Below are 22,424 nucleotides of genomic sequence, written 5' to 3' on the forward strand. Positions count from 1 at the left end.
ACTGAATCAACAAAACACCTACATCAAGAACACAAGGTACTTGCAACAACACTCCTCAACGAAAAAAATGTAAGCCATTTGCAAAATATGAAGTCAGCATGTCGTCGGTGCGCTGTTTGCTTGCACCTGCCTCCCAAACGCTGACGTTGCCGCACCTCCTGGCACGTTCCCCAGGAAGCCACAGCAGCACATGCATTAGAGGGATAGCAAAACACTTTAAATCTGCGGCAACAAATACAGAAGCATATTGGGCATCTGACCTGAAAAAAAGAATAAAAAAAAAGAAACGGCACTCTAAAGACGCTGAACTTGTCACTCTTGTGTCCAACTTTCCGTAATGTCTGAATGTTTATTTAAAGTTACGCAAAATTACACTTCCGTCGAGACACCTGCGCTCACTAGTTCGTCAAAACGAAGTGCTCTGCTGTTCAAAATGGTGCGCGACCCTTGTGGCGACAAACTTCTCAGAATGCTTCCCCTTTCTCTTTTCCTTGCGTTTAGTGTTCTGGAAGCGAGCTTCAGGTTTTACCACCAGCACTGCCCCTCTCTTCCCTCACCCAAAGTTAAGGAAAAATTTCAGTCGGTGTGATGCCTGCCTGCGCCTGCCGCCTCCCCCCCCCCCCACCTCCCCCCCACACACACACACTCAAAAAAAAAAAAAAAATTCACAGCATATCCACGGGGTGAATGATGGTGAGTGGGCGAAGCTCCTGAGGGGAAATCATCGGTAAAACCGTGACTCTTCAGTGAAAGTTCGCCCACTACATCTGTGTCCGAACGTAACGTCTAGAAAGTCTCGCTTAAACCGCGCGTCGACACCTTGGGGCTGAGCTCGCCTGATGCGTTTTGCAGACGCCTCACGAGCTCTCACTGCATCGGGGTCTGCCTGCCGATACGCGCGCTTTCTCGCCGCTTCCCTTTCTGTGACGTTTTGGAGATCCTCTTCGCGCCGCAGCCGTGCCGCTTCGCGTACGGCAGGGTCCTTGCGCCGTTGCCGTGACGCTTGGGCCTCTCGTTCTCGTACGGCAGGATCTTGGCGGCGGCGTCGCGCAGCTTCACGGAGCGCTTCTGCCTCGCGGGCTCGCACATCTGCAGCCTTATCCATCGGGCGACTCCGAGCGCGCGCCAACAGCGAACGGATTTTATTACAACGCTCCCCGCCATCTAGTAAACAATCCAAGAACTAAACTAGAGGTAGCCACGCCATCTAGTAAACAATCCAAGCGCATCTTTTCATCATATACAAGAACCGCCATCTAGTAAACAATCCAAGAACTAAACTAGAGGTGGCTACATACATACGTCGAGGATGGACAGACCCACGCCTTAAGGAGCTTCGCCCCTAAAACTAAAATAAGCAGTCGTCCGTCGACTCTACAGAATGCTCCCTAGAATGGCGTTTGCTGGTTAGTTACACGCGCCTATATACGGAGAGCTCCCACGGGGCCCCGACCTTCTCCCTTTCCAGTGAAAGCAATTAATCGCCGGCGGCACCCTCCTCGTAGCAGGCGCGACTGGCACCACACGTACTTCTCAAGAAAAGCGGCCGCCCTGCGACGTTTCACCGGCCAACTTCACCTTCGCCTGCCAGTAAGCCACAGACACAGCCTAACAAAAACAGCTAACAGCCGTTCAGAGTTCGGACAGTTTTCATTCTGCTCGCGAGTGTGAATGAGTGAGTGTTCTGCTCAAGACCCGCACAAATACGCATTGCTTTCACACCGTTCGGCTTCCCCAATGACGTTCCGGGCATGGCGCCGTCTTTCACGCACAACGCTCACCTACAGTGGCGGAGAATCGCCCGTGCAGTGACGCGGGAAACACGCTGAGTTTATTTGACACTAGAAGGGGCACAAGTCTCCCAAAATGTTGGGTACATTAAAAAACGTGAAAAATCTTACCTTCAACCACCTCGCAGAGGCACAACCGCGTTGTTTTTAACGAGCCACTCTCAGCGATCACTGCATTTAGGCCTCGCGTCGGCTCGCTGGCATATTCCGTCGGCTCGAAGGTCGGTGACACGGAGGCGATGTTGCCGTGTGCCGCACGTCAGTGTAGGCTTATTCCACACTGTTCGCTACGAGCTTCGATTGTCGGGAATCACTTCACATCCGTTCGTGCGGCCGCAAGTTCACATCAACAATAAATTTTCGGGGACGCTGGAGCTCACACGACACACGACACCAACAGGCAGCCATTTTGTAAGGAGGCGTAGAAGAGGAAGGAGTGAAGGAGAATGAGAAGGAGATGGAGGAGGCGTGGGAGTTTTTAATACTCCCATTAGGACAAACGCAGTATTCACAGCTAGATACTGCGTTTTGTGAAGAAGTACAATTGTGGTAAATGCGCTTATTTACGACAGCTTGTGGCCCGCGGTGTAAACTGGCAGTTTTTCCACCATCATACTACCACACGTGGGAGCAGGCCGCCTGCCGTGAGGAGTTTAAAAGACGTATTCCAGCCAAAAAACACCCATTCAGGCTAACTTGTCTTTTGTGTGTAGGGAACAAAAATGTGAAGATCAAATCACGTGGGAGTGTGGCAGGAGACAGTCGAGTATCGCCTACTGCCTCCGAGAGGAGGTAGTAGTCGATATTAGACTGTCTTCTTCTCTCGGAGGGACTTTATGCCTGGTTGAATTGAATGAACATAGATGATGAAGGGGTCACAGTCCGGGCAGTGACCACAAGCGTATAGCTGAATTTAACCGGACGAGTGAAACCGGACCGGGCGGGGTAGTACACCAAGTTGAGCAGTAAACGAAATGCGGCTATAGCCAGAAGTATAGAAGCTGACATAGAAAAAAATCCAGCAGAAATATAAGAATATGACCGGCTCATCAAAACTATGCAGGATGAAATAGTCACGGCAGAAAGGGCAAATAGATGAAAAGGAATTAAAACGCCCAGAAGCTGGTGGAACGCAGAAATCAAGGAGGATACAGAGAGACGTAAACCGGCGTCTAGTGAGCACAGGCAGGCCAAGAGGGCAGGGAGGCAGCAGGAAGCGAGGGACATAAATTGGGAGTAATATAAGCAAATGAAACAGACGCGCACAAAAAGTTTTGGAACCATGTGGGTGCATCGGGGAAACGCACGGGCGTACAGGAGGTGGTACTATAGAAAACGAAGAGGGGCAGATGCTGAAGGGAGAGCAGGCAATGGCACACCTTCATGAAATTATCACAGAGAAATTCTGTAAGGTAGATGAAGCCGCCCCTTAGCGTCATAGAGATTTCATGACGGGGAGGCCGGAGTGTCTGGAGACACTCGAAATATCGATTATAAGCGGTTATATAATAGCGGTCGAGATATCGTAAATTTCTAGAAAAATTACTCCCACCTCCCCTCGCGGGAACCCTGGTGTGATGCGACGCTGAGGGGGGGGGGGGGTTCAAGCGCAAGCGGAGAGCAACCGTCGACCGAAAGGCCGCCAGAGAGCGGCACACCGGTTATATGCGCAGCGCGCCCGAAGGAGAGGAGACCGCGGAGAGAGAGAGTACTGCACATGCGCAGCACCGCGCGCAGCGCCGCCCACCGGCGGAGTGAGAGCGAGCTGGGCCGCACACCCGCAGATGTTGAGAGAGAGTGTTCGCTCTCACCTGGGCACGCGCCGGCGCTAGTGCGTCTGCCGCGGCTATGACGCAACACAATCCAACACAATCCACTTTAATCCAATCCAAATCCAATCCAAGCCAAGCCAAGCCAAGCCACGCCACGCCAATCCAAGCCAAGCCAGACGAATCCAATCCAATGCCCCTCGCGAGAGAGTGTTCGCTATCTGAGAGGAGAGGGGGTGAGCGGAGGAGAGTGCGAACGCTGACGACGACGACGACGGACGCACGCAGGAAGGACAGGGCCGCCGACAAGAGATGCTCTCAGCGTCGCATCTAATATCGTTTAAGTTGAAACTTTTTCTCGCCTTGCACTTTTAAATGCAGAGCATTTCAGTAACTCACGATGTCACCCGCGTTCTCCCGTCGTAGTCCGCACCGTCGTTGTCCGCACCCCTCCCCCTACACTATATAAAAGCAAATACTATCCGGCGCCTGGTTTCGATCCCTCGACCCTGCGGGCGAACGCAATGTACATGGTGCTCTACCCACTGCGCCACAAAGCCGACACAGAATGGGAGGCTACGAACTCGCCTTATATCCTTGACTCATTAAAATTACTGCTGACGAGCGCTCTCTCGTCAGCAGTTGCCACAAGTGCAACAACATTAACGTAACGCAAACTACTTAACGTCGTGCGCCCCCGGAAATGCTCTGCATTTGATCGTGCCCCTCGCGAGGGGGATTTCTTCCATAGGCGCCATGTATTCACCCCCCTTTGTACCGAAAAGTTTCTTCACTTGACCACGGATATATAACAATGTTGACAGAGAGGACACAAGGAAAAGAGCGTTGCAGGTAGCTGACAAGGTCTCCGTTCGAACGCATAGCATACTACCGTATTTACCCGATTCTAACGCGCACCCGATTTTCCTGGCAAAAAAACCGGAAAAATTTGCACCTTCGATTATAACACGCACGGGACTTTGTGACCCAGACAAACGAATGCGAGAGAAACGGGCGATTTATTTCCGGAAGTAATCTCACTCATCTCACTCCTCGTTGCTCTCTGCTGACCACAACATCTCGTCCTCAGTGCCTTCAAGCGCGTTTGGGACGCCACACTTCTGAACTAACTTTCAACCATGGTCGATAGGATCGTGGCCCACGCCTCGCACGCCCGTCCCGAGAGCTTCTCCAGAGGTGCACGCTTCAGCCAACCGCTCGTTTTGAACACGTGGGAGCCGCTGCTGCCATTGCTGTTATCAAGCGCGCAAATCAAACGATTTGACGATTTATGTGAACGCCGATAAAAAATCCTAGACGCCTAGGCTTGCTGCGTCCGGAAAATCGTTGCTAAAAGCTTTGGCGCCGTCTTGAGATGGCGATGGCAATAGGTGGGACGAAATTTCCGCTGTTTCGGCAGTTTCGGTTTTGTATCCGATTCTAACGCGCATGCGATTTTTCGGCCTATTTTATCGGGAAAAGAAGTGCGCGTTAGAATCGGGTAAATACGGTAAGTGCCGAACGCGCTCGTGAACGGCAAATTTGCGCGGAGTATACGCTCTGTACGAGGTCGATGTCCCCGTTGCCGGGATTCTTTCCGACGCCTACATCATTGAGATGTCTGTGGAAGACGCCGCTGATCATGCCGAAAACGAGACACAAAAAATATGCATCTCCTCATTCGCAACAAGGTAACATGTAGAGGTAGCGACCAACAATTGATGCGACTCATTGAGCAGCTCGAGAACGCCTTTCTGGGACCAGATGCGAACGCGAAACAGGCGAACATCATGCAGTTCTTCCTTACGCAATAACAAAATTTTGGGGGGGTGCGAATACCTGGACTTTATCACAGAATTCCCCCCTTTGCGGTGGGGCTTTTGTTTACAGCACTAGCTCTTGTATCAGTGACCTGGCCACAAATTTTCGGCATTTCGTTTAACTCGAAACTCCGCTTATCTCGAACATTTCCGCGGCTTTTATGACTTCGGGTTAACGAAGGATTCCTGTATCTTTATCCAGAAGAAAAAAAGGGTAGGAAAGAAGGTGGCTATACTAATTCGAAGTTTTCGTCTGCAGATATCCAGGTGGGTTTATTCTGGAAAGGAATGAGAGCTAGGGGCGCGTTTCTGTGCTTTAGATTGTGTTTTCTCCCTGGGTGCGTTCACTTTGACCTCGAGAGGCGTGTATCCGTCCTCGCATCCACCTCCACTCGCTCTACACCTTACCTAGCTTGGCGGCCACAGATATAATTATCCGATTCACAGAAAGGGAACTTATGCTTGCACGTAAAATGGTCCTTGCCTCCTCCAGTCTGCCAGTACGGGCTCAAATAAAGTTCAATCTCCCTCCTCCCTCGCTCTCTCTGCAACCACGTGCGTTGTAGCATTGCCTGCACCAAAGGGGTGTAGCGTCGACTCGAAAGAAGATCGCCCACGAGGAAGATTTACTGGACAAGAACTACGAAGTGTGTCCGCGCATGCTCATACCACAAAGCTGCATATAGCGCTATCTGTGAACTCGCTAAATCTACCTGAATTACCTGTTACTATGCTTGAATTCCGCAGCACTTTCTTACTACTCCGTTTATTTTTTCATGCGCTGATTCATCTCCTGGTGATTCGATAGACGGGACAAAACATCTACAGGCATACCAGGGGTTCCCCGAGGGAGGCAATCGCTCTTAAAAATGCTTCAGTGTCAGCGCCGGTATTTCCTTTGTATGGTGCGGTGACCTCCGCGCTTTGATTCTTGAACAGAGGGCACGGCGGCAGGTTACCGTCCTTGTCGTTGACAGTGCATGCTCAGATGTAAATAACCAGGACCTAAGTTGCTGTTTTTTTGTTATTCTTTTTTCATTAACTCATACTGATGGAATGTGGACTAGGCTGTTCCAGAGGTACATGCGCTTGACAGTTTACTCAAAGAAAGCTCATTCGACGAAACTGACGTTTATATCCCTTCATGTGCTAAAAATTGACAGATCCCACGCACAGGCGAGAATCGACGTGAAGCGAAGTTTCAGTTGAATGCCGTTCCGAGTTTGTCCCTCCCGAATTGATTTTCGAATTATTTCTCCGCGGGGAGAAACGAAATACCCTGCCCTCGCAAGGCCACAAGTCATTGTTCTCAAGCATCGGCCGGCGACCGAGGTGAGGTCGGTGACGCTTCCGCCAGCGCCGGGAAACCGCACGGGGCGCTTGCTTGGCCTTGCCTGAGCTTGAAGGTCAGAGGGACGTTACCAGGCGTTTCCTGGGTTTGCAGCTGAAGTAGTAAGCTTCGCTTCAAATATTTCTGCTTAGGGGCATTTGCAAAAAGGGATGTTCAGAATGACATTTTACTGGTGTATGCGGGAGGTGTTTTTGGCTTATCCAGCCGAACAGGCGGAGGCGAGGTAAGCATCCTGCCCTCTTCCTGTTCCGCGACCGTAATTTGGACTTTCCACTGAAGCGAAGGGGACAGGGTGGTTTTAACGGTACCTTTTAAGGGTGAAGGCTACCGGAAAAATTAAAAAAAGAACACCAGAGCCCTTTGACCTTGTGTAAACAGAAATCCAGCAAAGCTGGCGCTCTGAGGAGAGTTGCTATGTTGGAATTTGCTATGTTGAGTCGTAAGGACAGTGGCACGATCTATACGTCACACTGGAAGCATGGCGCCGCGCATGGCAACGAGTATGCGTGACTCGGGAAAGAGGCTGCGGAGAGAAGTATAAAGCGGGGCTGTAAACATATATATACCCCTTCCGTAGATGGAGATGCTTCACTGTACAACAGACGATCTGGGAAAACCAGCTTTCAAACACCGAGCTTACACCAAGCACACCCACAAGACAGCCACTGACCCGCAAATCATGCTCAGCTGCAGATTTTGCTGCATATTTCACTTTCGTGTTTTACCGATTTCTATGACAGAGGAATCAACCGTAGTTTCTTGATTGATTGTGGGGTTTAACGCAGGAGATGTGGCGCGCCGTAGTGGAGGGCTCCGGATTAATTTTGACCACCTGGGGATCTTTAACGTGCGCCGAAATCTCGCACACACGGGCGTTTTTGCTTTTCGCCTCCATCAGAAAAGCGGCGCCGTGGATATGAAGGGGAAGACATTTTTGTGGGCAATATAAGAAGTCCCGTATCAGCATATGGAGGCCCTAGGAATTTTTTCATTTTTTTCTGAATTTTCTCCGTAGGATAAAAATTGTTGTTAATACCCTCGGTCTGTCGCTGAAGACCGCTGTAAAAGAGTTTTATGTAACCATCAGTTTTTTAGGGGAACAACATCACTTAAACGCATACTTTATTTGAGCTGTTAAAAGCAGCTTAGGGAAGTTGGTTGATGCAATAAACGGGTAGATGGAAAGAAAAAAATCGCAAAAGAGGAGTTCATTTTGATTACGCTCCCAAAAATAGGCAGGTATGTTGTTGACAATGATTTCTCTCATATATTACGTAGCTTAGGGAGAAAACGGCATGAGACGTCGTTTGTGACGTTTGGGCGCGAGTTGTTGGAGTACGAACAAGCGCAAGGTAGGCCAAAAAGAAAAATATCCCGGGCGATTCCACTAACGTGGAATGGTAACTGGTAAGGGGCGAAGCGTGCAGTGCATAAGCGAATTCTTGGCGCCTTGGTGTTTTTGCCCACGGAGATGAAACCGTTGGGGAAGGTGAAGGTATACAGCTTTGCTGTATACCCTCTCTCTTTGTTTTTGAAGCACGAAGCTCTCTATCGCGGGGCGTAAACGAGTGTTCCGGTGTTTCTTTTTAGTACGCGTTACGTTCTAGAGCGAGGCGTAAATGAGTTTCTCGGTGTTTGAATAATGAAGCGACGATTACGATGACGACAACAGGAGACGCCAAGAGTCCCACCCCTAAGGGGCTTCGATCCTGAAAGGAAGGAATAGACGAAAGCATAGCAACGCGCTGAGGAAATTTAAGTAGGCAAATAAACTATGCAGCGATATTCATTCGCGAGTTATAGCAGAGCAGGGAACCAGCTCCGGTACACTCCCGGTACCCCTGCTCATTCCAAAAGGTCATTTCGACTCTGCGCAGTCGTGTACCGAACCTGGACCCTTGTTTTACTCTGTTATGGTACACAGCACCGCAATATTCCGGGTACGTACCGCCTTGTCATGGACTGCCTCGTTTGATAAAACCACAAAACTTGGTATTCTACCATTTGACCTAACCAATTGCTGTCGATTCTCGAAGTACAACGGTTAAATTCGAGTTTGATTTTCCATTTTTCTTGTTTGTGCTAGCGCGGACTTTTGGACTCTAGAAAGCCTGTAGGCTGTTCGAAAGGGGCATAAATATACGCAAAAAAAAAAAACCTGGTACACTGAAGTTTCTGCTCAACACCGGACTTCACGCCGTCTTATAGACCTGCCCTCCTACGAGATGACCCCGTTTGTTTTTTTTTTTTTACTACCGTAGTTATTGGATTATAAGGCGGTCAAGGTTATAAGGTGAAGGTGCAGTTTGGATAGGAGGAGAAATAAACATGTCAAAAAAGAAAAAAAGGTATATTTCTGAGCTTAGAATACAAGGCGGGGTATGACTTTGAGACTGCGGATTTTGGAAAAGAAACCTTGCCGTATATTCCTTGCCTTATATTCCTTGCCTTTTTTTTTTTGTTCACCGAAAAGGCTTTCTTTTAGTTTGTTTCTTGCATGAACCTATTATTTCTCTGGCTGTATGTTTTAATACACAGGCTGCTTATTCTTCCACCCGGCATTTTCCCCCTTTTGTAGATGTGCATTTGTACCTACCACCGCACCGGGTATACAGAGCTCAAGTACAGCGAACAAATATGTGTTATATTTTAATTGGTTGTACGTATACATACATATGTCTATCTACTTTCTTATTATAAATGTATATCCGAGTGTAAACGTGATTGGTTATGTGCATTTTTATTTGTATTCAGATGCATACACAGGAGTACATTATTCTATTGTGTCTGCTCTTTTTATACAATTTCAGCAAAAGTTAAACAATTTGCATTCATTTTTCTGCCTTTCTTTACGCTGTAAAAAAAGAAAAACAGGGCAGAAACCCTGTCAAACTGCTTCTTAGCAGCTTTTTGTTTCTGCCCTTATTATTTCAACTTTGTATAAGATTACAATGCTCAATAAATGAACTTGGAACTTTGAATAAATACGGTATCTTTGATTTTCATGCCTCCCTGCTTCTCAATTGCTTTCCTACCCGATGTTCTTTTCGCTCATCTACGTATTCTTTCGTATGTCGCACGATCGATGCGAAAATTTCGTAGTCTCCAATGTAAAAGTATTTGACTCCGACAGGGAAGAATTTAAAAACAATAAACAATGAAACGTGAAATTCTGCTCGTACATCGCGAGATAACAATGGTAAACAAAAACAAGGGCAAAAGCTATCGGGCCGCTGCTGCTTGCATCGGTTCTCCACGTGTGCATTGAAGACGAAGGCGCACCTGTGCAACGTTTTCACAGGTGGCCATAAGTGTGTTATGTGTATGCGGTAATATTGGGTGAGGCCTCGTAAGAGACCGTCATTTTTCTAGCTAAAGATTAGCAGTAGTGTACTGTCGCTAATACACTGTGCTCATGAAAAAATAAAAAAGGCAATGTTACCTTTTTTGCTGTCTTCGCAGAGTTACGAAACGTTTCTTCAACCAGTGTGTAGCAATTGCAGCGCTTTTTAATGACACGCATTCTTTTTCTGTACTACCTCCGATTTCAGAGGTCTGGCTGGCTGGCTGCCTGGCTGGCTGGCTGGCGGGGGGATAGCTATAGCTAGCAACCTGGGTGGCTGGCTTGCTAGCCGGCTTCCCTTATGGCTAGCTGGCCTCCTATGATAACTGAGCTCAAATACGCCAAAACAGGGGACGTTATATTTTCCCACCACAATATCTGGGAACTTCCAGTAATTCGTGGTAGGGCCAAATATTTTAAGTAATTCTAAGTAATTCTCGGAAATGGCTCTCTCAAGCCACTCTCCTAACTCCAGGTGATTCCGAGAGATTTAAATTATTTTCCCAATAATTTCTTGCAATTCAATGCAATTTCAATAATTCGATGTAATAAGGTAATTCTAGAAGTAATTTTCCTGAATCCAACAATGATTCAAATTTAAAGACAATAATCGTGGATAAATTCTAGCTGTAATTTCTTTACAAGAAGAATTTACTTAAAAGAAAAAATTTCCGAAGACTTAGCTTCTCAAAGCACTTCCATTGCAAAAACAAATTACACCATCTTCCCGTAGGGGAACCCTGAGTAGTATGCAAAGCAGCCATGATTCAAGTGCCCATTAGTTTTCAGTTCGTCATTTCCGTTAGCTTGAGCCGTGGCGTGTCCACGGCCGGGCTGGAGGAGCGGCGGGCGCGCACTTTCATGAAAGTGCGCGCCCGCCGCTCCTCCAGTCCGGCCGTGGCTTGAGGTACGTAGCTACTGTTATATTTACAGTTTGGTTTCCATGGTAACTACCACACTTTTCACTTACCGGAACTACGAAATGGGAAATTGCGTTGAGTCCATGGCTGTTTCGCATACTACTCAGGGTTCGCCTGCGGGCAGATGGTGTAATTTTATTGGAAGGGGAAAGGGGGGGGGGGGCTATGTCCCTCTCTTGTCGTTGTTGCGCCGTCCACACCCCCACTGCGCATGCTCGGCTTGCTGAACGCCCGGTGGTGTCTTACCTTTTAATGGCTCCTGGAGCGACAGTGTTACCGGTGTCTTCCTGGGCCGGCCCGAGATGAGCCGAGCATGCGCAGTGGGTTGTGGACGGCGCCACAACAAGGGAGGGACATGGCCCCGACCATGAGATGCTGGAGCGACAGTGTTGCCGGTGTCTTCCTGGGCCGGCGGATGGATGGACGACGGACGACGGACGACGGAGCCGAGAACAAGAGATGCTTTGCATCTAAAAAGTACAGGGCAGACGGCTAGGGTGGTGCTATTCACCGTATTTCTCGCAGGAGCCTTCCCATCCGGTCAGATTCCTGCCCCAACCAAGACAGTGAGCGAACGTGAGAGGGAGAGAAGAAGCAAAGGAGAGAGAATCTATCGCGACCCGATAAAGGTGATCAGCTGCACAAACACGAAGAGATTAGGCCACGGAAATCGGAATCCCCTCATATGCACACCCTATGTCAAAATTTTATAGGCCAATCCTAAGCCTTCTCGACCACAAAGAGTAAGCTTCACGTTTAATTGTGACAAAAATATTTTATGACAGTAAGAAATGCAGGCGTTTTATCTAGCTTTCCGGCATAAAACGTTTCATCCTCGCCCGGGACGTAAGCTCGTACATCGATTTTTTTGCAGCCTCGCGTTTCCGGTTTGGCGTAGAACATTATGACAAAGACTGTACCTTGAACTCCCACCCATGTCGTCGCCCTCTGTGCATCCTGTGCAGCGACTACGCTCTCCATCGGCGCATGCAGCAGCCGCTGTGCTTAGCATGGTCGCTGATCCACATGCTTCTAGTTACGCAGTAGCGACGACAGCGCAGTGAAGAGCGGTAGCGGACGATTGTGCTTAAAACACTGCCGGCGGGCGTTGCCCAGCAAGGCAGTTTCTTCTTGCTCGCGTGGAAATCTTTCTCTTTGTGACCTTAAAGGGGCCACAAAAATAAACTACAACCTAGTTCAATATAAAACAACTAGTCCTTGATAACTCACTCATCTCCATTCCAGCGTGCACGAGAGATGCTTTTACCCGAAAAACTAAAAAAAAAAACATAATCAAAGAAATGGAAAAGCCCGCATGTTATCTAAGTGATACGATCAAACGCAACTAGAAAAGCTCCACTACAATCGCCAGCCATGTTTCTTGGAGGTGGCTTCTGTGACGTCACGGAAATTCTGTGACGTCACAGAAGCCAGGAAGATTTTGTGACGTCACATAGAAATCGCTAGGAAGTGGCTGGGGAGTCGCCATTGGTTCATTTGCTCAATTCTTTATTATATCAATTATTTATTCGAAGTTTGCTGCGAAAAAGTTGACATCACTGTCATGCGGACAACGCAGTCTTATTAATAAGGCAGGCCTGTACATTGTGTTCATGGCCGCTTTAATTAAGAGGCCTCACACCGACTAACACGATTTTATACGGTGAAGGATTCAGCGTTATCGCGCTAAAGTAATTTAAAATTAAAAAGAAATGCAGCTAGGAACGTTGGTAGAAGACGCTTTTTACAAATGAACTCAAACAAATACCGCACGTGCAAGCACACGCACAGGCGTTTGAACGTCTATAGACTGCCGCGGGGATCGTAGGAACGCTTTTGTGCAGTGATCGCAGCGATCGAGCTGCAGATCGCCGATTGACACATTTCGGGCAAGGCACGTTAGCATTGTCGTCTGCCGCACGGGCCATGACAATCCCTCTCATTTCTCTCTCCCCCACCCCTCACGCTCTTATCTTTTCCTCTAGCTCCTCTTGTGATGCAAGCAACAAAGGTTTCTTCATGTTGAATTCGATTTTCCCGCGTTCACCCGTCTTCGCGCTACCTGTTGGTACAGCGGGCTTGCTTCCTTTCCTCAGTTTTTTTTTTGTTGTTGTTGTGCTTGCAACGTACTTAGCTGGAATATTTTGTTTCGGTGTTTTCTTTCATCTCGCGTCTCTTCGACCAAGTTTAAATATTTTGCTTTTACTTCGTCTTTTTTCGGTTCTCTCCGGAAAAGTTTTTAAGCGCTATTTTCTTCCATTTACCATCGTAATAAACAATTCAACGTCTATTCGTAATTACAAAAAAAAAAAAAAACACTCTGGTTCTCGTATGTGCTCTTATATTTTGCCTCAAATGCGCCTGAGATTTCCTTCACGCCGAAGAACGTGTATGGGCCATGGCGGCGGTTCGTTTGCAGAGAAGCAAGCATATACGCGGCCTTTGTTTTTCGGACGTCAAAACGTCGTCGAATCGAGTGGCAGTCAGGCCAAAATTTTTGCGTTCGTGCAACCAAAGAAGACTGCCGTCTTTGAAAAACCTTCAGCAGTTATTTTTATGCACGAGTCTTCAGACACTTCTTCCGTACGCCGTTTGATCAAGTGGTGGTTGCTCACTATCGGCAGTGGCTCCTTTTGTTTCCGTAGTTTCGCACGGATTTTTTCCATTCACTCCCGTACTCCACCTTTGACAACGCCTTTTTCTGCGGGGCCCCGGTATCTCTTGCAACCGGTGTGCGAAAAGCGTTTTTGTTCTTCCACACCATTGCGCGAGATAGTCCCCTGTCTAGCAACGTTCTGTCTTTGACCCCTTCTAATCCGTATCTGTTGCACCGCAAGATAACATTTCGAACTCATTACGTTAGAGAATACTAGAGGACACCTACAATGGGTCCACAGCTACCACCGTCCTACATAAGGAGAGCAGTAAAATACCTATAAGGAATATAAGGAAGGGCGTCAGACAAGAAGACACAATCTCTCTATATATGTTAATCACAGCATGTTTACAAAAGGTGTTTACAAGGTGTGGAGAATACCTCAGTAACCTCATATTCGCTGATGACGTTGCCTTGCTAAGTAGCTCGGGGGACGAATTGCAAAGCATGATTACTGCAGTGGACAAGCAGATTTTTTTTTCCCTTTTGTCCGATTCAATTAAGCTAATCAGCCAAGTCGTCGGGCTGTTCATCTCTGGTCCAAGGCTGATAAGTATTTTGGGCTAGCACTTTTACCCGCCGCGATGGCTCAAAGACTAAGGCGTTGTGCTAGTGAGCCCAATGACGTGGGTTCTATCACCACAGCGGTGGCTACTTTTTAGGCGGAGGTGAAAGGCGAAAACACCTGTGCTTCGAGATTTCGTGCCCAAGTGGTTAAAATTCGCTTTCCACTACGGCGCTACTCATAGCCAAAGTGTAGCTTAAGTTCGTAAAACACCCAAATTGTGAACCAGCACTTGTTTTACTTCACCGTGTTTATCTTTCTATTCCCTCTAACTTTTGTGAAAAAATATCTAAAAAGGATCGCGGGGTGAGTGGCTGTTTACATTGTGGCTTGCTTCAATAGATACCTTTGTCTAATTATTGATATATAGATCTGTTTCCCGACGTCATTTCAGGGTTTTACACGTGAAACTTGCTCTAATCCAATCTCACTTTTTGTTTTCTACACACGGCAGGGGCTCCTGGGTGCGCTTGCAAGGTTGCCGGTTTATAGTCGTTCTGCCCGTGCCCCTGATAGAAGCAAAATACGAAAATAAAATGCTTCTGTGACCTTACAGGGATCTGGATCAATGTACGACGGGTCTCACATATATTCCAGGTGATGCATTGGTCCTCTAAACAATATTTTCTTTATTCAAGACAGGTTATATTACGCTGCGGCAATGTGGGGATACAGCTATAGACATTTGTGACAGTGACGCACATCACACGACATTCTAGTACGTTCGGGATCGAACGAATGAAAAATGGCGGCACCGCCCCTTTTCAGATAGCCTCGACCAGCTCGCACTGTACAGTGACAGGTTGTCTGGCCAATTAAAAAACTACACCTGGGAGAAGAAAATGCCGTGACGTACAGAATGCGCGGAAAAACCTAAATAGACAGTCGGGGCTGTTGCGCAAACGGGAACTTGTCCGTGCGCTATGGAGTTCCGCTGGTAGCAAATACTAAGGTCCCTAGGGATATTAGGTAGTAAGTTAGCATCACGCCACCACTGACCATTGATGAAGTAGACCGGCTGAGAGACGGCGGACCCAGTCCGGTTCATGGTCGGACGATCGTTTGTGCAGATCCACGTCGTATGCAGCCAAGCACGTACAGGTATCCGAATGGGGGGCGTCGGCCGACTCACACCGCTAGAGAGTCACAGGTGAGCGCGCGAAAGGGGTAGTAGACGTCCCTGCAGGCAACACGAGCACTCGGTCTTCGCCCAGCGGTCGGCCGCATTATCCCAGGGACCGCAGGAACAACTACACGCGCATGCTACGCAGCCGTCACAATCGGAGCCCCGACCCTGCGGCGTCGGTCGCGATAAATAAGACGCCGTACACCGTGCCCGGCACGCACGCGGAGCTAACAGCTGGCTTGTCGACCGACGAGATGTGAATCCGGTGCGCCGCTCGCTGCCACCTCTGGCAGATGCGGCTGCTCGCGGGCGAGCTGTATACGCTCGGCACTGTGTAGCGCGCTTGCACGCCTAGGATCGCAGTATAGAGAGACAGCACGGCTGTGAGAGGAGGTCGCTGGGAGCGACGGGGGTTACGTTATAAGGCGAAAGCCTTAAGTTCCCCCTTCTGCAAAAAAAAAAAAAAAAAAAAGAGTCCTTTTCGCTGTCCGATACACAAATTGACCGCCGCTGTAGAGGGAATAAATGAAAACACATTTGGGCCCGGATGAGATTTGAAGCCAATTGAGAACGACTCAGCGGGCAATGGAGCGGAAAATGATAGGTGTAACATTAAGGGACAGGGAGAGAGCGGAGTGGGTCAGGGAGCAAACTGGTGTTAAAGACATATTAGTAGAAATTAAGAAGAAGAAATGGACGTGGGCAGGACATGTAATGCGAAGGCAAGATAACCGCTGGTCATTAAGGGTAACAGAGTGGATCCCTAGAGAAGGCAAGCGCTGCAGGGGGCGGCAGAAAGTTAGATGGGCAGATGAGATAAAGAAGTTTGCGGGGATAAATTGGTCACAGTTGGCACAGGACTGAGGCAATTGGAGAATAATGGGAGAGGCCTTTGCCCTGCAGTGGGCGTAGATAGGCTGGTGATGATGATGATGATGATGATGATGAGATTTGAAGCCAGGTCTCCAACGCCGAGTGTGTTGCTATGGCGCTACATCCGCAGGTTGGCAACGACGGAAGCGAAGTTCAAATAAGGCGTTCCGCGTGGCACGTGACGGCACGTATGTAGAACAGGGGCACCCCAGCCACGCTGAACTCTGATTCTTTCCCCAATGTTTTTGCAAGGGGAAACTGTCACGTGTGTTAGGAGTCTTAATTGTCGAATCGGTTCGCGCCAGAAGACAAAGAAACGAGGGCAAAGAAAGAGACGCAGATACCATGTAGCAGTCAACGAGCTCATAAGTAAGGCTGGGATTGCGCCGTCAAAGCACGCAAGAAGACTTAAGTTCCCCGAGAAATTTTTTGACTGCCAAGGCGGTTATGTACACGAGAGACGAAGTCTGTAGCCGTTAATAAGGCGAGAGCTTTGTATGCCTCATGAGGTCGGAAAATTCGGCGTTGTCTAAAAATCGCGACAGTAACTTAGTACTGAGAAGATTCGAATCTGTATCGTTGCGTTGCGGCAGTACAAAGAGATGAAACATGATGCAGGCGAACGTTGTATTTACGGTATTTAAACGGCGGCCATGAGATCCCGCGCTATAGCTGCGCCCCCTCAGCTCCTTCTTCGTCGGAGGCTGCAACCATAGCTTCATGTTCCGCTGCTCACTTCTTACTCCTCTCTTAGCAGTGTTATGGGAGGTTCTACGTGACTACACGGACCCGGTGGACCCCACTGGATTTAGGTTATTCAGATAATGAAGTTTGTTCTCCCTCTCTCATGAAACCAGAATGGAACACACGCGATGCAGTAATAAAGAAGTATTTTATGAGTATCGCCAAAAGAAGCCATTATGCCTTCACCTCCAGAGCCCGTAAACAGTCTCAAGTGCCGCGAGTGATCTTCTGTGTTGTCCTCTGTAGCTCTTACAACTGTGTCGAGATGAGTGGAGCGCATGGAAGTGTGCTGCCTGTTTAAAGTACGAGAGTGGGGACACCCGCCGGTGATGGTGGACACCAAACAGTTCTCAAACGTGTGCGTGGCATCCCAAACCACTAGTTAAACCCTCATTATCATTAAAGGCGTATTACTTTTCACGGCCGCGGGAGAGGGCGGAGACGCGAGGTAGCGCCAAACGGCGTCGCACTATTGATGCCAGAGGGTGGCGGGCGTTATATGCAACTATATACAGGCGGAGCCTGTGCTGTAGCGTATTGCGATGGGGCAGTAAAGTGAGGTTTGAATAAGGAAATGCTTGAGCATCGCCTCTTGTATTTCTTCGACGCTCAAGGCATCTCTCGCTACACAGTGGGAGTGGTGAGGACGCCTGTTTCGGCCCCACGCTGTAAGGTGGGGCCGCAAGGAGGACTAGAAAGAAACTTTATTAAAACGCAACATTAGGCGTCGAGAATGCCCTTGGGCCAGGTTCACCAATACCTACTAATCCGCCAGCTGGTCTGAGGATAGCCACGTCTGCCATGTTGAAGGAGGAAGGTGTGGAAAATGTGGTGACTGAATCGCTTTGTGCAATTGCTCTCGTTATAACACAAGACGGAGTGAAAAAAAATGAACATTTGACGTAAAGGCTGTGCAGTGTTTACGTCAAATGTATGTGACCTTTTGGAGTCTTTACGTCAAACGTATGTGCCCTTTATGAGTCCGTCTTCTGTTATAACTAGCGCAATCCTACAAACGATGTTCAACAACTAGCCCACCACCAAGCGTGACTGAATGACAATGGGGCAGGAGAAAATAGTGTTCAGAATTACCGTATGCGTCCGGACAATTGGGGTATGCTGGAGAGTGTCAGATATGGTAGAGAAATGAACGAGCAGGCGTAAGGAGGGTATTTAAGTATATGCGTCGAAGAATGGGTAGTTGCGTGGTTGTTAGAGATTTATCTGGAACAGGAAGAGTACGAAGAGGTTCTGTGATGTTCTCATAGTGAAACTGTATTTCTTGTCTTCAGAGGAGGGTAGTGTCCCACGTGGGTGGATAAGGCCAGGGAACCCCAGCCGCTCGCGGTGCAGAAGTTCGCGGGCGAGGCTATGCACTACCTCACTGCCTGGGATTCCAGCGTGACCAGGAATCCACCTCAGTGTGGCAGTGTGGGGACGTAGCTCTGTTACAGCTTTGCGCAGATCATGCTGCAGTTCTTGCCAGGCACTTGCCATGCTTGTAGCTTACTATAATTACTGATTTGGTTATGTGGTTTAACGCACCTAGCTCCTGATTTATTTTGACCACCTAGGGATCTTTAACGTGCGCCTAAATGTGGACTCACGGGCACCTTCGCTTTTCGCCTCCATCCGAATAGCAGTCATCGCGGCCGCAACGGAACCTGCGATGACTGCGGCTCAGCAGCATAATTACTGTAATTATAGAGGAGGGCAGGGCGCGTTGGAGCAACACAGATAGGAAAGCCGGCAGTGAGTAACGCAAAGGAGGGCATAGACGAAGTAGGTGGTGATTTTCTTCGGGTAGAAATTGAGGATTTGGAGATGTTCGAGAGAAAGAAAGACAGTAGAAAAAACACACGCACCCAATTGGCGACTGAAGCCACGACCTTCATATTGCGCGCCCTTTGCCTCAATAACTCGGCTTCCTGGGCGACTGTGTGTCTAGTGATCCCATTCTGGAAAGCGATATTGAGGTTTGTCACCGCGTCCCGACCAACCAAAGACGCCTCTTGTCAAAACATAGTTGTGCAGTTTGTGAGCCGTGCGAAACGCATGGCTGTACTTGAAAAAAGCCCGCAACAAGCGCCTTTCCGCTGCAGATCTTAGCCACGACACTTTTGCGCCCGTATACATAAATGAGCATCGCTGCCCGGCGCTGAAGAAGCTGCTTAATGGTGGCGAAGAAACGAGAAGCTGGACTGCGGTTCGTTTTCGGAATAAGGAAGGAAAAATCTTTGCAAGGAAGACAGATACTACTAGAAAACTCTTCACATTTCTTCTCCCAATGACCTAGCTAAAGCGGTGTGAAGTCAGAAAAAACAATGAACGACTAACCTTTAAAAGAAAGACACTGTGGCTGAAAACTATCTTTCTGTACCTGATTTTGTAATTCTCTGACGAGGGTGCAGAAGGTGCACTTCTTTCATTCATATGAATGCGCAGTTAGCAAGAAATAACGAAGACGAAATACACGCGGTGGTAACTAACCTTGAACTTGAATTCGACATAATAATGATAACGGAGACATAGTATCGCGACGAATCTGAAATTATCAAGCCCTGAAAATACACTTCGTCCTATTTTAACCGGGAGCTAAAAAAGGGGGGTGGTGTCACGATAATGGCAAAAAACAACAAAACCTATGCTGTCGTTGATAATTTCTCTAAATCAACCGCTGACTACGAAATCGTAACTGTGAAAAATGTATATAGTGACGTAAACTCTGTAATGTATCGACCACCAACCGGTAATATTTCTTCTTTTCTGGCATTTTGCGAAACACATCTACGCTGGATTAATGAGCACCATTACTCGCTAGTGTTAGGGGGAGATTTAAAACATTGATGTTTCGCGCACGTCCCCAACACAGGCCTATTTCTGCAGACTTTTGGAAGCCAACGCTTGTGCAAATGTTATACGCACCCCAAAACGTGCTCACGTTATCTCAGCTACAGTCATCGATATTCTCGCCGATAATGGGACTGCTGGAGTCATTACTGCGCCCATAAGCGACCACCTCCCAATATTTCTACTACAAGGCTCCAAAACCACCAATGAATTTACACAAGCAGACCCTCAAGAAGTATTCATCCGCACCATGTCGTCTAGTGCCCTAGACCACTTTGCTAGTGAACTGCACCACATTGACTGGACACCGGTCCTTCAATGTGCAAATGTTAATGAAGCTTACAATAAATTTATACATGCTTTTCTGAACATCCATGAACGATGCTTCCCGTTGAAGTTAAGAAGAAGGGCCAAAAGGGAAAAGAAACCATGGGTCACTCAAGTTGGAATATGGAAACAAAAACAAATTATACCATAAATTTGTTAGGACATGAGACCCAAAAGATTTACGCGTACTCAAGTGTCACCGAAATAGAACAAATAGTTTTCTTCGGGAAGCGAAACAGGAATATCTCAATAACCTATTTCATGGCGACGTAATGAAAAGACCCGACCTTTGTGGAAAAGGATAAATTTTGTCCTTTCGTTGAAATCGCAGAACGCACCAATGGCATCGATTACTTGTAACGATGCCGTGATTACTGGAAAAGATTCGGCAGACGGTTTTAAGTATTTTGTAAATCTAGTTAGTAGTAGCAGTATTAAGGGACTCTGGTAGTAGCTATGACTCGCGATGCACACAGTATTTACACGCAGCGTTGCCTCACAGTGCTTTTCTTGGACGTACCGCAGCGCAAGAGATTGTAGCGGCAATTCTGTCGATAAAAAACAGCGCTTACCAAGTCGTTGACGGCCTCCAAATAAATTCCGCAAAATACGTTGCAAACATTATCGCCCCAGTGTGAGAACATGTCATAAATTTAATTTTTTTTTCGCAGGAACGTTTCCTGAACGCATTCAGGTAGCGAAAGTAGTCGTCATTTTTAAAGGCGGTGACAGCCATTCCTTTTCGAATTATCGACCAATATCGATACTCCCAATATTCTCGAAATGTGTAGAAAAACTGATACATGAGCGCATGACTAATTTTTTAAACAAACACCGACTTATCACGCCCTGCCAGTTCGGCTTCAGGAAAGGGTTCTTTAGAGAAACGGCTCTTGAACAGCAGTTGCATATGTTGACAGTATTTGCCGATTATTCCAAGGCTTTTGACTGCATTAATCATACGACCTTATTGACAAAAGTTGAGCGGTATGGCTTTCGAGGAACTTTTCTGGCTCTCCTTAAATATTATTTACAATTTCGTCGTCAACAAGTAAAAATTACAAAATTCACATCTGAAATTAATTCTATAAACGCTGGAGTACCACAAAGTATCCTCGTATTATTGTTATTCAATCTGTACATAATGACGTCGTAGATATTGATAATGACACCAAGTTTTTAATGTACGCAGATGACACCAGCATTTTCTTTTACCGACAAAAACTATCCAAAATTAATAAACAAAGCCAACCACTTGCTAAATGAACCTAATACCTGGAGCGCGGTCAACTCTGACAATAAAAACAACTAAAACGAAGGCAGTGTTGTTTTGGCCGCGACAGAAAGGCTTTCGGGATGAAGTTAATCTAAAACTCGGATCAAGAGCTGTAGACGCTGTGCCTGTTATTAAAAGCCTCGGTGTACTCTTTGATGAACCCATGTTCTGTAACAATCATGTAGAAGCTGTACTGAATAAGCTTGCTAGAGTAGTCGGTATTTTATCTAGGCTACGATTCTTTCTCCCACAAAGCATAGAGTATAATTTATGAATCTCTTTTTTATCGGAACTTAGCTATTGTTACTTGGTGTGGGGAACAGCGACAAAAATTAACATAACAAAGTTACACATGATTAAAAAAAAAGCAGTACGCATGATAGCAAATGTTTCCTATGACGCTCATATAGAGCCTACCTTCCGGAATTTAAACCTGCATCCTGTACACGAATTTTACAACATGGTCCTTCTGAAACGATTTATTTATTTATTTATTTATTTCAGTACCCTAAGGGCCCGTCAGGGCATTACATAGGGGGGATTTTCTACAACACAGAATGCAAAAAAAGTACAGATAAACAATTGATACAAGTGTGAACACAAAAAAACATCGCAAGATTAAGGTACACAGGCGGCGAAATCAGAATGGTGTAAAATACAATGATGCCTTTTTGACCCCGTTGTCCCATCTTACAGACGTGTTAATGAGCTGCGGAAAATTCCACGAGCACGGACAAACCATGGTCGCCAGATGCTGTCTTATCAATTGCCTGTTTTACTGAACCCCTCCTCGATTTGTCAGTGCGCATATGACACATGAATATACGGCCAGCAATGTCGCTCTGAAAATTTCCTTGGTGCCCAAGTGACTTGTTGCAGGCTTCCGATTACGGTGTTGCTTTATTAGATGCAACGCATCTCTTTAACTCGCCTTGTCCCTCCGGCGTCTTCCGTCGTCCGTAGTCCGCATCCCTCCCCCATTCTTCTCGCCGCGCCAGCTGCGCGCTAACGCAA

At 47.4% G+C, this 22,424-nt stretch overlaps 2 protein-coding genes across 2 annotated transcripts in view; one reads left to right on the top strand and one right to left on the bottom strand.

The window, feature by feature from the left end:
- The window catches only part of LOC144146089 (ATP-dependent translocase ABCB1-like), a 186,519-nt gene extending 170,996 nt beyond the window's left edge, over positions 1-15,523 (bottom strand). The window contains exon 1 of the mRNA XM_077678026.1: positions 15,214-15,523. Within this exon, the coding sequence (XP_077534152.1) occupies positions 15,214-15,262 (49 nt within the window). The 5' untranslated portion in view covers positions 15,263-15,523. The remainder of the gene's footprint in view (positions 1-15,213) is intronic.
- Positions 1-22,424, top strand: part of LOC144146403 (uncharacterized) — a 96,113-nt gene that overhangs the window by 52,032 nt on the left and 21,657 nt on the right. The gene's annotated exons all lie outside the window — the stretch shown is intronic.

Source organism: Haemaphysalis longicornis, unplaced genomic scaffold (assembly GCF_048455015.1).
Source record: "Haemaphysalis longicornis isolate Haplotype H1 unplaced genomic scaffold, Haemaphysalis longicornis Haplotype H1 scaffold_7, whole genome shotgun sequence".
NCBI classification, from domain to species: Eukaryota; Metazoa; Arthropoda; class Arachnida; order Ixodida; family Ixodidae; genus Haemaphysalis; species Haemaphysalis longicornis.